Source organism: Peromyscus eremicus, chromosome 10 (assembly GCF_949786415.1).
Source record: "Peromyscus eremicus chromosome 10, PerEre_H2_v1, whole genome shotgun sequence".
Taxonomy (NCBI): domain Eukaryota; kingdom Metazoa; phylum Chordata; class Mammalia; order Rodentia; family Cricetidae; genus Peromyscus; species Peromyscus eremicus.
Window position 1 is genome coordinate 237,908 of NC_081426.1, and position 14,487 is coordinate 252,394.

At 38.7% G+C, this 14,487-nt stretch overlaps 1 protein-coding gene across 3 annotated transcripts in view; it reads right to left on the reverse strand.

Moving 5' to 3' along the window:
* The window catches only part of Asb3 (ankyrin repeat and SOCS box containing 3), a 124,809-nt gene that overhangs the window by 30,490 nt on the left and 79,832 nt on the right, over window positions 1-14,487 (reverse strand). For all 3 annotated transcript variants that reach the window (XM_059275117.1, XM_059275118.1, XM_059275115.1), the window contains exon 9: window positions 11,099-11,229. In XM_059275117.1, coding sequence (XP_059131100.1) covers window positions 11,099-11,229 — 131 coding nt within the window. The remainder of the gene's footprint in view (window positions 1-11,098; window positions 11,230-14,487) is intronic.

The window sequence follows — 14,487 nt, forward strand, 5'->3', positions numbered from 1 at the left end:
GTAAGAGGTATATCAATTTTCTATATGTCATCATCATTGACATAGAAAACCCACTTTGGGCTAAATGTCACTTCTACTTGAAATGCAGTATACACAGGATTTCTCTAATGCAGAACCCACTGACTATGAATGTTATACTGAACTCTTAGATCAATATTTTTCAGTTACTCATTATTCATATTGTAGATAGAAGCACTGACATTTTGAGAACAGGTTGGCTGATTATTTGGTCTGCTCAAAATAGATGTAGTTTTTTAGGACTATGAAATTAAAAAGGAAAAGTCTTTTCTAAGCTATAATTCTTGTGTAAATTTTCTTCTAAAATAGATGAGGCACTGACCAGTCAAAGAAAGAATTTCATCCAAATCCAGCCTCATAGACCAGTGAGTTTATCTGGGTTATAAAAAAAAAAATCTCCAGGAAATTTTTGATCAAATTATACAAGTCTGTACCAGTGCAGATTTACTGGAGTTAATGACTTACTTCTTATGTAACTTTTGGGAAGGGAGGGCCTTGGGAAGTGCTACTGAAGGGTAGTAAACCCTATGAGCATCATGAAATTGCCCTTCCCTTCAGGAGGAGATGTTAGTAGACACAATTTTATGAGGGTCAACGATAGGTGATCACAGCTGCTCTATTTAAGATGGCAATTTTCACGTCAACACAGAAAAGAATATACAAGAACATATTCCATGATGCAAATCCAAGAGAAAGTACTCCATAGTGCTGTGGGATGTCTTTCTGGTATGTTGTGAATGTGTGTTGCTCTGATTGGTTGATGAATAAAGCTGCATTGGCCTATGGCAAGGTAGGTTAGAGGCAGGCAGAAATCTAAGCAGAGAGACAGGGAGAGGAAAGGCAGAGACGGAGGAGATGCCATCTTGCTGTCCAGGGAGCAGCATGCAATGGTACACAGGTAAAGCCACAGAACATGTGGTGACATACAGATTAATAGAAATGGGCTGAGTTTAGTTATAAGAGCTAGCTAGCAAGAAAATGGAGCCATAGGCCATGGCCATACAGTTTGTAATTAACATAAGCCTCTGAGTGATTATTTTATAAATGGCTGCAAGACTATGGGTGAGAGATTTGTCCTGACTGTGGGCCAGGGAGGACACAGGAAATCTTTCAGTTATATTTGGTGCCCAGATGTGGTGGCAAGAGTTGCCACCTAAAACATGAGAGAGCTTAAGAAGAGATTATAAATGTAGCTAAGGTCACCTTCCTAGTTCATTTCACTCATGGTGGGCCATGGTACATTGACGTGTCCCCTGGCTGTGGCATGTTCACAGTGTGTGGGCCTGACCTACAGCATAGTAGATCGCCTTGGTACACAGGTGTCTCCAAGTCATGCAGCACGCATGGTGAATTTAGCTTTTGCTAGGTACCGACCAAAAAAGGGGGAGGAGAGGTTCTATGCCACACACTGCTAGATGAAGGCATGGACCCACTGCCTCCCAAAGTCAGCAGAGAACATGGCTCCCAGAGCTGGTGGTAAATTACCTCCACCATGTTGGGAAGCTGAGGTGGTTGGAGCCAGCATCCAAGGTTGCCATTTCAGTCCTAGCCATGTTGCAGCAATAGTCAGAAAATGATTACAGAAACACAGTAAGAACAGATTCAGATGAAATAAAACTCTAAACAGTTTACAGTGTGAGTAAAAATGTATGTAGGCTTGAAAGAGAGAGGAAAAGAAGTATGTGTAGTTATATAAGGAAATAGTTTTTAAAAATAAAGTCTTTAAAGAGACAGTAAAAGTATTATAAAAGATAAGCCACATAAAGATGGAAATCACACAGAGAGTCTGGATCATATTGTCTTTGAGATTTTTAACTACAGAAAGACATTTGATTGTAAAGGCTGCTGAGTTAAACCAATACGTATATTTTGAAGACATCTTGACTTCAAAATGTGTGTCTAAGGATATGTTGCTTTGAAAAAAATGTTCTGTTTTTGTTTCCACAGAAGATGAAGACCTGTGGATTGCTTCCAGGCTAATATGCTTTGATCATCCAAGACCCCTGAAAGGTCTCTGATTATCCATGGCCCAGATGATCCAACATCTAGAATTGCTTCTAGGCAACTGGCACAGACAATTCAGCCTCACAGACTACTCCAGTCAGTACTTGACCATAATTCTTCATTTTCTCAGGATCCCCATAAGATTGCCAGCACCCCCATCCAAACAGCAAGTAGTATGAGAAGCTACATCCAAATTCCCAAGATATTGTTTACAAATGTTTACTCTTATTTAAGAGGAGTTTGATTATAAATGCAATCTCTTTCTAAAGAAAAAAGGGGATACACACACACACACACACACACACAATAAGATAAAAGGGTAGATTTAAATCTACATTTAAAGTGCAACAACTTGTTTGAAATGTTTTACATTGCTATGGATTTTAGTTTATTGATACAAATTTGAAGTTAATTTTGTTATAATATATATATTTCTATACTTGTTTAAGGTATTATGTTTATGCAACTCATTTAAAATTATAATGTTTAATTAAGAAATACAGATTAATAATTAGTCATCCATGATAATTAAACTTATAGTCATGTTAGTTAAGTTTTCTAGGTATACATAGATATAAATTCAATTAGGTAGGCAATCTTCAAATACTTTAAAGACCTACAGAATATAGCATTTAAAATGTTTTAAAAAGGCGGATCTCTGTGAGTTCGAGGCCAGCCTGGGCTACCAAGTGAGTCCCAGGAAAGGCGCAAAGCTACACAGAGAAACCCTGTCTCGAAAAAACCAAAAAAAAAACAAAACAAAACAAAACAAACTTAGATGTTCTGGATAGTGAGACACCTTTGCTCCTGGCAGCACTGATTTACTTCAAAAAGGACGATGGGCATTGAAGACACTCCATATGGAGTTTATCTTCTTCTTGGCAAAAACAGCCATTTGGGCAAGAAACAGCTCTTGCCTGGAGTACTGATAATATGTTGTATAAACTGGACATACAGGATCCATAAGAAAATGACCACTGAATTTGCCAAAACAAGGCAAAATGATCCTTCAGGTTCCTGCTTCACAGGAGACTGCCAGACATTCTATATGACACAGGGAGCAGCAACTAAAAAACTCTAGGCCTGTTGGCTGAAGATGGATGCCCCAACGCTGCAGAGAAACTATGGATGACTGTCCAGGTAGCCAGCTGCCTCTGTCATCCTATGTTTTTGGAAGTTGCTAAAAAAGCACTTCCTATTTACTTAGGTAATATTATATCCTTCTGCAGACTTTAATGTAGTTGAGGACTAGATAGTTATAATTTTCTTTGGTTATGATAAAAGATAAATTAGATATAAAACTTTAGACTCACAAATACAGGATAGATAGAACATTTTCTTTAATTTTGCCAAATACAAATAGACTAGATGTTATAACTGTAATTCTTGCTTGATAACTGTTTTATTATATGTAATTTTACTATGTTAGAGTTAAAACTTTCCTTTTTGATTAGATAGAAAAGGGGAAGTGCTGTGGGATGTCTTTATGTATGATGTGGATATATGTTGCTCTGATTGGTTGATAAATAAAGCTGCATTGGCCTATGGCAAGGCAGCTTAGAGGCAGGCGGAAATCCAAGCAGACAAACAGGAAGAGATGCCAGCCTGCCTTAGTAAAAACAGTTGTGTCACAGAAAATCACACAAGACAATCAAGAGTTGTGGAAGAACAAAGCTAAAATGCAAAACTCAGATATTTCAACAGGTTCAAAAAGGATGGAAAACATACACACACACACACACACACACACACACACACACACACACACACACACACCTAGGAAACACCATAGTATAGTTTACATGTTAAATATATAACAGATTCAAGAGTTAGCAAATGTGGGTCTTTATCTTGCAAAGGACCTGAAGTTTTCTTGTATAAGCATCTGGAGGACTACAGCTTTGGCATTATTTTGAGGTTGAGGTCACAAAACACTTGACAAATGAAACTTAAAGAAGGAAGGGCTAATTTCAGTTCATGATTTGAGAGGATACCGTCTGTCACAAAACTGAAAGAATGGTGGTGGAAAGTGAGGTCATATTATGCCAGCAAAAGAAGGAGGTCTAGTCACCTATTGCTGGATTCTAATGGGGATTTTGTTAGGTTTAACTTTTTTAAACATCCTGTTTATTCTTTTAATCTGTCCAGAATTCTGAGTTCTATATGTACAATGAATTTTTGAATCTATGCCCAAAGCTTTAGCTATTAATTGAGAGTGATTTTTTTTTCTATGAAAGCCAGGCCATTGTTGGACTCCATTGTTACAGGGAAACAAACTCAGATCACCAGTTCCTAGAGGAGCTGTTTAGAATGGACCCTTCTGTCCAAAGCTGACCAAGCAGACTTTAAATAATCTTTACTAAGTTTTTAAAAGAAGGACTAAAGATATCTGCTTAAAAAAAAATTCCTTTGTCAGCCCTAGATACTTCTAAAAGTTACAAAAATTTAAAGGTATAAATAGTGTAGTGAGAAGGCTTTAAAAAAAACCCCACACTGACTCTGGAATCCAGAACCAGTGAAAGAAACACAACGTGGATCTGGGACCCCAGTGAAAGAAACACTTTATCCTTGAACCCAGAACCAAAGAAACATTCCCTGACTCTGAAACCAGTGGCAAAGACACTTTGTCCCTAGAACCAGAATCAGTGAAAGAAATATGCCCTGGCCTTAGAAGTAGAGCCAAAAAGCTAAGAAAGGCCAGTGAAAGAAACACAGCTTGGCTCTGAAATCAGGGCCATCTCTGCCCCTGACCAACGAAACTAACCAATCCCTGAACATAAAATCTTCTCCCTGGAGAAACCCCACCCCGAGGAAATCCTATATAAACCATCCTTCCTGTTCAATTGTTGGCTGTGCTTTCCCACCCTGGTAGAGGCAGCCACTCTCCTGGACTCCTCCTTCCCAAATAAATCTGTTTCCCAAAAGAGTCTTGGGTGGGAAGATTTTCATTCACTGGTGCAGAGAAGAACCTTGCTAAGACATCCCTTAGGGGTCTGAGCAGAAAAAAACCTTGCAGAGACATTCTCATAAGGGGTTGAGCAAGGCAGAGCTAAACAGAAGAACCTTGCTGAGACGTCCGTCCCTTAGGGGAGCAGAAAAAGTAACAACTTTTCACTGGAGCCAGAGGAGATTCTACATTTCTGCAAGGATTTCCTCTTAAGCAGAGTGAAACAAAAGAAGCAACATCTTGGGTCAGAGAAGAAACACAGCTCTACTGGGAAGCCCTCTTAAGTGGGGGCTGAGCAAAGCTCAGCTATAGCAGCTCTCCAGGAGAGGAGCAGGATTGCTATATCCTGTGGGGAGATCATCCCCCACCACACCCCAACTCAAGGTATAGCCTGACTCCCGGAAAAGTTAGGATACCATTCCCTCCAGAGCTGAGCTGTCCCACTGCAGCTCCAGTTGCCAGAGGTGTCCTAGAAGCTCAAGGTATAGCCTAACTCCCGGAGCAGTCAGGATAACTTTCCCCCAGAGTTGCAACACTTGATTACAAATAGGTCCCAGGTGCTAGAGGTAGCTCAAAAATTATTTAACAACAGAGAAGTGACTGGAACAAGATCTTTTGCATAAACCATGTCACCTTTTCTTTTTTTTTTTTTTTTTTTTTTTTTTGGTTTTTCGAGACAGGGTTTCTCTGTGTAGCTTTGCGCCTTTCCTGGGACTCACTTGGTAGCCCAGGCTGGCCTCGAACTCACGGAGATCCGCCTGGCTCTGCCTCCCGAGTGCTGGGACTAAAGGCGTGCGCCACCACCGCCCGGCCATGTCACCTTTTCTGATGAGTCACAGTTAGATTTAACAGTTATCTAGCAAAATTTGGGTGTCTTACCCTCTGTCAGAGGAATATCTCCTCTTAGATAAAAGTCCTGCCTCCAATCAAAATATACAGTTGAACTATCTCTCACATTAAACAATACCCAATAACTCTGGAAACAAAAAGGGAAAATTGTCATCCATATTGCCTATACTCATTAGTCCAAGCTATCTTTGTCCAGGCTATCCTTAAACTTGTGGTGATCCTCCTGTCTGTGACTCCTAAATGCTGAGACTACAGACATGGACCACCATGCTTGGCCAAAAAAAAAAAAGCCATTAAAATTTGTCTGGTATACTTCTGTTCCTCCAAATATCAATTACTTTAAAGCTAATTAGAAAGTTTTATACCTTAACATTTTTATTAAATGCATTTGACAGCCAGAAAACTTCCCCATGTATCAATGGAAGTTTTTGTCAAGAAAATCATACAATACCAGTGTCTATTTTCAAAATCATTTCCACATAAGATTTTTTTTCCCATAAAGCAGTTACTTTCTCGCTGAGTTAAAATGTCTTCTTTCCCTTAAATCAACAGAAATGTAAGCCAGGCTTTTCAGCACACAGCTCTATAGTCCTAGAACTTGTGAGGCAAAGGTGGTAATATAAATTCAAGGCCAGACTTAGGCTATATAGTAAGAATCTATCTCAAAAATTTTAAATTAAGTTAAATTTAAAATTTCTGTATGTGCTACAGTCACACAGGTATCGATCTGGCACAGCAAGTTGTTTTGTTTTAGTTTTCAAACAGGGTCTCACAATGAACCCTGACTGGTTGAGAACTTATTATGTAGTTCAGGCAGGCCTCAAAAAATTCACAAGATCCACTGTATTATGCACAGTAATGGAGATGTAAAATAATCACCAATACCACCAAGCTATAAATCCTACAACAGTGCCCTGCCTGTAAGATATACTGGTGCAATAGTGTTGATGTTGTTAATTTTTGTGATATTGGTTGTTTTTATTTTTATTTTTTATTTTTTTGGAGAGAAAGGGAGAAGTTAGGGAGAGGGAGAAAGTAAATCTGAAGCTCAGTGGGTAGAGAGGTAGGGAAGATCTAGCAGAAATTGGATGAGAAAAACATTATCAAAATATATAACATGCAAAACTTTTAGATAAAAAGGAAAAGAATGCTGTATGATACAAAGGACTGACAAAGCCGGGCGGTGGTGGCGCACGCCTTTAATCCCAGCACTTGGGAGGCAGAGCCAGGCGGATATCTGTGAGTTCAAGGCCAGCCTGGGCTACCAAGTAAGTTCCAGGAGAGGCGCAAAGCTACACAGAGAAACCCTGTCTCAAAAAAACAAAAACAAAAACAAAAACAAAAACAAAAAAAAACAAAGGACTGACAATTATTTATTACCTCTACAACCTCAAAAAGATTCAAGAGACTAGAATACAGTATTTTTTATTAACACAAACACAATTCATCTTCATGCTCAAGAACTCACTTCTTTTTGTTTTTTACAGGTTTGTTTTGTGGTGCTGAGAGTTGAAACCAGAGTTGCAAACATGCCTGTCAACAGCTCTGCGACTGATGAACCCAAGCTCTCCTCCCCCTCCTCTCCATTTTGAGACAGGGTTTCTGTATATAATCCAAGCCTCAACTCCTCTCCTTTAGCTTCTGTGACAGGGCAAAGCAGTGCAGACATCCCTCCTTCTTATACTCTTGTTGAGGCTATTTCAGGTTTAACTGGAATTTGATCTCCTTGATGGAGAATCCCATGGAAAATTATCCAACTTTATTCTAGGAACCCAAAGTCAATGTTTGCCTTCTCAGAATCCTCACCCACAACTAATGGCTTACCTTAGCTTCTGTTAAACTGCTAAGGAACCAAGACTTTGTTTTTTGATTATAAAAGCCCCTTGGTTCAGAATACCTGAGTGTAGTCCCAGCTGGCTTCATCTCTGCTGAGCTCCCCGAAGCATTTTGTAGACCCCAACAAGATCCCCAGAAACTGGACTGACACTTAAGGGCCCCAGGATCCCTAGGAGCAGGCAACAATGTACCAGCTGAAAAGGTATGCACCCTGACATGATCAGGACTCCAAGAAAATCCTTTCTGCCCAATTTTGATAAGCACTCCAGGGGCATCCCTGATGCCACCACTCAGAAGAATAAAAAGATAAGAGTCATCTGACCTGAACACCCCTAGAGGTAAATTTGGTCTGTAAGAGGCACTATCTGGTTAGGACATAAGAAGTGAGGTTGGATGCAACTAAATGTGTGGTGGCCACCCACAGTTTTTAGTATGTTGTCTTTCTATATTACTGTGTCTCCCTGTGTGTCTATGTGTTTCTGTCAGTTCTGTTTGTTAGAAAAACTACTAAAATGGAAGGAGGGAGTAAGTTGTCCTGAAGTATTCTGTTTGTTAATTCACTGCCCCCAAGGCAGTACATGACTTCCCACAGGCTATACCAGGCTACCCACCCATGCTGTGGTACCCCACCCCCTTGCAGAGGCCATGGTCAGAGAAAAACTGAAAAGAAGGAAAGGAGACATAGATGAGATAATTAGTATTAGTCTCTAATTACTTGGTCCCCATGGCTAACTACCTTACTGTCTGCATTATTATGGTCATTGAGTCTTATCTGAGCAAGCTAGTGATGGGACCCTGCCTCCTCAACTGCATGGCCAACTAAGCTGTGGGTCCTTAGGACCAAATATGATCCCCTAGAACAGCATGAGTCAATGGTGTGTCTCATGTTCATAGAACCAATAGGGAATGTAACAGCACAAGACAGTGCAGAGGTTCCTCCATCTTGTGCTCTTGCTGAGGTTATTTTAGGCTTAACTAGAATTTGAGCTCCTTGATGGAGAATCTATGGGAAAGTACACTATTCTAGGAACTAGAATAGGTTAACTATTCTAGGAATAGCTCTATTCTAGGAACCCAAGGTCAAGATGCCTCAGCTAACTTAAATTCTGTTAAACTACTTGCTTGTACAAACCTCCCCGTTCTGCTGCTGAGCAAGATACGAGGACGTGGTTTTTGCCTTTAAAAGCTCCTTGGTCTGAATGCTCAGTGACATCTTAGGTCCAGAATACCTGAGTGCAGTCCAAGCCAGCTGGAACAGACTTTCAATTGGCTATAAACCATGTCCGGATGATCATCTCTGGTGGGATCCTCATAACACTACCTGAGAGCTGGGATTTGAGGCATGTACCACCACCATGTACACCTCCACTCATATATTTGTGTTCTCTCTCTCTCTCTCTCTCTCTCTCTCTCTCTCTCTCTCTCTCTCTCTCTCCCTCTCCCCCTCCCCCTTCCCTCCCCTTCCCTCTCCCTCTCTCCCTCTCTCCCTCTCTCCCTCTCCCCCTCTCCCCCTCCCCCTCTCCCTCTCCCTCTCCCTCTCCCTCTCCCTCTCTCAACACAGGGTTTCCCTGTGTAGCCTTGGCTGTCCTGGAACTCACTCAGTAGAACAGGATGGCTTTAAACTCAAAGATCCACCTGACTCTTCCTCTTGAGTGCTGGGATTAATGGCATATGCCACCACCACCCAGCATATATGTTATTTCTTAAGATAATTAACAAGCTTTTTAATGCATAAAATAAACAATGGTTGCCCTCAACACATTACAAAGTAACAAAGGTCTCAAGTATTATCTTGTTTGTGGTTTTTAAAACTGTATCACTATGTAGCCACAGGCTGGCCTCACTATATAGTTCAAGCTAGCCTTGAACTTGTGATCTTCTCGTCTCAGCTTTCTGAATGCAGAGATTATAGATATGAGCCACTATACATGGCCCTGGAATTGAATATATTACCACCTAGATAGCAATGGTACCTCATTAGCTATAACAATCAAAACCTGTTTGCAAATAGGGGGCAAAATCCTCAAACACCACTGACACACCACTACTGTCTATGAGATGAATAGCAAACAACTATCAGGCTCTGAGTCATTCTCTTAGAAAATAACATTCTCAAAGCTATTAGACCTACTACTGAACTAGAAAACAGAAAGAATACAAGGATTTGTAAGTAAAATTAAACGTTACAGATTGAGAATCACTGATCTAGACACACTTGCCATAATGTAAGGCCTTCAGAAGAAACTCAAACGTATCTTTAGATGCGCTGAAATAATTTTCCCATCTGGCATATGCACTTCTCTTTTGATTTTTTTGCTCCCAAATCCATTGTCCCACATTCTATCTGTTCTGAAAAGGTATTTGTTTTTGGATGATACAAATACATAATTAGTAAAAGTATATGCAAATACCAACATCGAGAATTACATGCAGGAGAACTTTCCAAAATTATCATTAAGGAAATTCTAAACTGGAAGGCTTAGAAATGCCAAACAGAAAACTCTTTTTCAACAGAAACTTTTATTATAGTCTAAGTATACCTAAATTCAAGAGCATATTTTCCTCTGGCTGCTTTAGATAGAGAAAATTTACTGAAATGTAATTTTCTAAGAAATTAGAAGACATTTATTTCTACACACACACACACACACACACACACACACACACACACAAGTTCATTTGTTAAAAATCTATTCAAACTGTTTTTGGAGAAGTTCCATTTTATGTAAAAATAGGCATGAAACAACAATTCTCCTAACTTAAAACATACCTCCCTTATAACATATAGCCAAAATTAAATAAATTTAAGTATGTAGAAATACTTTGCATATATTATGTTTAACTTGGCTTTCTTACATAAAATCTCCCACTGAATATTCTTTATTTTAGCTAACTTAACACGAAAAGTTGAGGCAGGAAGACCAAGAGTTTTAGGTCAGCCGGAGCTACAGAGAAAGACTCTCTCTTAAAAAAGGCAACAACAAAACAATTTTGACCCAGCTCACAGGGTATACCAATAGGCTGATATATTATCAGTAGAGACAGGTACAAATAAAAGATGTTAATATTTCCTTTTAGAGATGGTAAGTATTACAGAGAGAACACAAATCTACAAAAATTTTTAAAGAAAAATTAAGTTCAGCATTCTTTTGAATATAAACTAAATACTTTTTTATATATCTTTAGGAAGGGAAAAAATGATATCACTAAGTAAAAACAGTTAACAGGCTGCTCTCTATAACATCTGTAGGCTAAACTCATGAACAGACACAATTCTCAGAGAAAATTACTATCCTTTCTTTCCCCATCCTTTCCACATATAAAGAAATGCAAATTATGCCTAATTTACTATATGTTCTCGAACAAGTCCACAAAAAATTCCAACATAGTAAGAGAACCAAGAGAACGAATAGTATCAGTGTGTTTGAATCTGTACTTTCTTACCCATATGTTGCTGAAGAGCCCCAGAGGAGTTTGCACGAACAGAGAGCATCTTTTCAACAGCTGGTGGAAGTCTCTTCCAATTAGAAAATTCCAAAGTAAAAACAAGGATGTCATCGCTGACTGAATCAACCCTGTATCAACAACATGTTAACAGGCCATCAAAAGTAAAATATTAATATATCAAGGGTTAGTACTAGAAGCAAATATCTCATTCCTATTTTTACAAGAACTTAATGATGAAGATGGGCAAAAACAAGACAACACAAAGTATACATAAAACTAGGGCAAGTTTAGTAGACAGTACTCCTAGAAATGGAATAGACTGTGTATAAGGGGCCTCACAAAGAATTTCTACCCTACTGAAGAGCAAGAACTTTCTTTCGAATTGGAAAAAGCACCAGTACCTTGGGTGAACTTGCCATTACCTCCTCCCAACTAAGCTCTCATGCCAAATGTAGTCTGACCATCCCTATAGACACAGAATGATACAGAAAGGATAAAGCTCAAATATCTCCACTCACCACTAAGCTGAGTATACAAGGGAGATGGCTCCCCCACGCTCCAGCCCCAACCGCCCCATACCATTCCCAGGGATTGTACAGCTATTCTACGAACTTTCCTCATTATAGATTCAGTCCTACAGGGTGACTCAACAAAACAGTCAGCTTTAAGAATGGAAATATGAGTTCCACACTAACAGTTCTTCCTTTCTTCTTTCAAAACAACACAGGATTCCCTACCAACCTGCCCACATGAGGCTTCTCAAAGTGTTAGAAATACTTGGAAACTCATGAATAGAACACTGGATTAAAGTAAATCCAGATTTCTATAACACCTCTGCTACTTAAATGTCTAAATTCTTTAAGTCCTAGCTCTCTTACATAATTCATAACCTAGCTATTTCTGCAGATATTTTATAAAAATAACATTCAAGAATATAATAAACACACTTGTAAAAGTCTACAATGTATTAAATACTTAGTATCAATAGAATATGAAAACTTCAGTATTGTATCTTCCAGGAGATCTCATATCATTATACACATGAAATTCAGTCAAAACTTTAAGAGAATTCAAAATCCTAACAAAAATTACTTGTCTAAGCTCAACTAAACAGCCTCACACCCTTCAAAGAAAAACAGGTCTACTTCATTACTGTTAGGTCTCAAACCAGACAAATGGCTAACCAAGGTGCCTATTTAACATATCAAAGCAAACTGTCTGGCCAGCCTCTCTCAACATTGCAAGTACCTGTTAAGGAAACATCCTGGCTGGTATACCCTTTATCTACCCTAAGCTCTCCAGCCCAGTGACTAGGCTGGGTCCCTTCCCCTAGGTAACCCAGCCATTTTGCTACATTGGCCTCTTGGCTCCTGGTTTCCCGCTCTTCCTCCCTCTCTCTCTCCTCTCCACTCTTACATGGCTTTGTTCAGTCAGCTTGTCAATCCACTCTAGACTCTCCCAAATGACTGTCTCTGCCTCTGCTCTCCCTTCTATCTGTAAGAAAAACCTCAACTCCTTAGGAGCAGTCGTGTCCTCCTTTTATTTCTTTTTCTCATCCAATTACTACAAAGCAAATTCTTTTCAAGCTCAATTTCTGCAGACATCCATAGGGAGCAACTGAAGAAAGGAAAACAACAGGAGGCTAGAAGTTCAGTTGTGGGTTCCTCAAAAAGCATATTGAGAAAAGGGGTGGTTGTCCTCTTACCTCCAGAAACACACTGCATACACAAACACACACATAGAAACAGATCTCAAAAACAACTTGTTTTCTGTATTTGAAAGTATATTTGAAATGACTGATTAGAGTACAAAAATTGCTTTCCAATTTAAAAAAATGTGTGCTTGTGTGTCTGTGTATAATTTGGGGAAGTGGGCTCTCTCCTTATCATGTAGGTCTTCAGGCTTGTAGGCAAGGGCTGAGTCACCTCACTTTTCAAATTCTTAATTCTTTTATATGTAAACGTACAAGGAGAAACTGAAAACAGCAACACAGTTGTCTTGAAAAAAACATTTTAGTTCTCAGTTCTCAGTAAAATGAAGGCTTCTAGGGAAATAAATAAAATGACAAAATATAGTCTTTAAGATAAAGACTCTCCTTGGCATTTGAGAACTAAAATAAAGGTTACTTGAATTTGGTTCCTTATTTCTGTTTTAAGGGTTTTAATTTTTCTACCTTAATGTGCTTTAGATCTCACTATGACCCAACACAAAGTCATTTTTAGTTATCTGAACACACACAAGTAAATCTGTGCACAGCTTTAATTAATACAATGGTGATTTTATTTCACAATACTGATAACACCACTGAAATTGCATTTTTATTGCCTACATTGACCATCACACTCTACAGAGCAGTTGTATGATCATAAGCCAGTGACAGTCTATCAACAGAAAAAGATGGCATTGACTTTCTATTATTCTCACATTAAAATATGGATGGAGGGAGGGACTTAGTCTTATATTCATTGTTGGGAAACTGCTTGACTCTGTAGATTATATTGCGACAGGCAATTAATTATCAGACAGATATATTTTTAGGAGTACTTAAGACAAGCAACAGACTTATATGTGATATTAATAAACAACTAAAATGTGCTTGGATGTATCAGAATCTTTATGTGAGACTTTTTCCTACAATAGTTCTTTGAATATAAACTTAATCAAAGAAGGCAAAACACTTATCACATTCAATATAAACACTGGCTTTACCCTTTCAAAAAAAGATTAGTGAACAAAATGTGACTACGCTAAGAATTTTCATTTCTAGGGGCTGGAGAGATGGCTAAAGTAGTTAAGAGCACTGACTGCTCTTCAAGAGGTCCTGAGATCAATTCCCAGCAACCGCATGGTGGCTCACAACCACCCATAATGAAATCTGGTGCCCTCTTCTTACACATGCAGGGAGAAAAACTGTATACATAATAAATAAATAAATCTTTAAAAAAAAAGAATTTTCATTTCTAAAGTGAATTTTTCCATTGTACTCTTTAGTAGTGACATATATGAACTGGCATTCTCAATTAAGAATGCTAAACTAAATAATTTGATTGTTTACTTGTTTCTTAACACTTTCCTATTTAAACAAACTGAATAAATGGAGTACACATCCAAGGATTTATTTCCACAAAAATTCTCAGCTACTTATACATGGGGTAAGGACATCATCTGAACTGGGAAAAGGATAGTATATCTTGCAGAATATTGGGACTATACTCATTCACTCTCTAGTTGGCTAGAGAACAAAGGACAACAGGCAACATTTACTTTTTTCTTCCATAGGTTTTCCTAATTTATGAGTAAGAAGGAACAAGAAAAGTTGGCATAAATTCCAAGGTTTGGCAATGGATGAAAGTTGCTAACTTTAAATAACAGAACTATTTCATTCC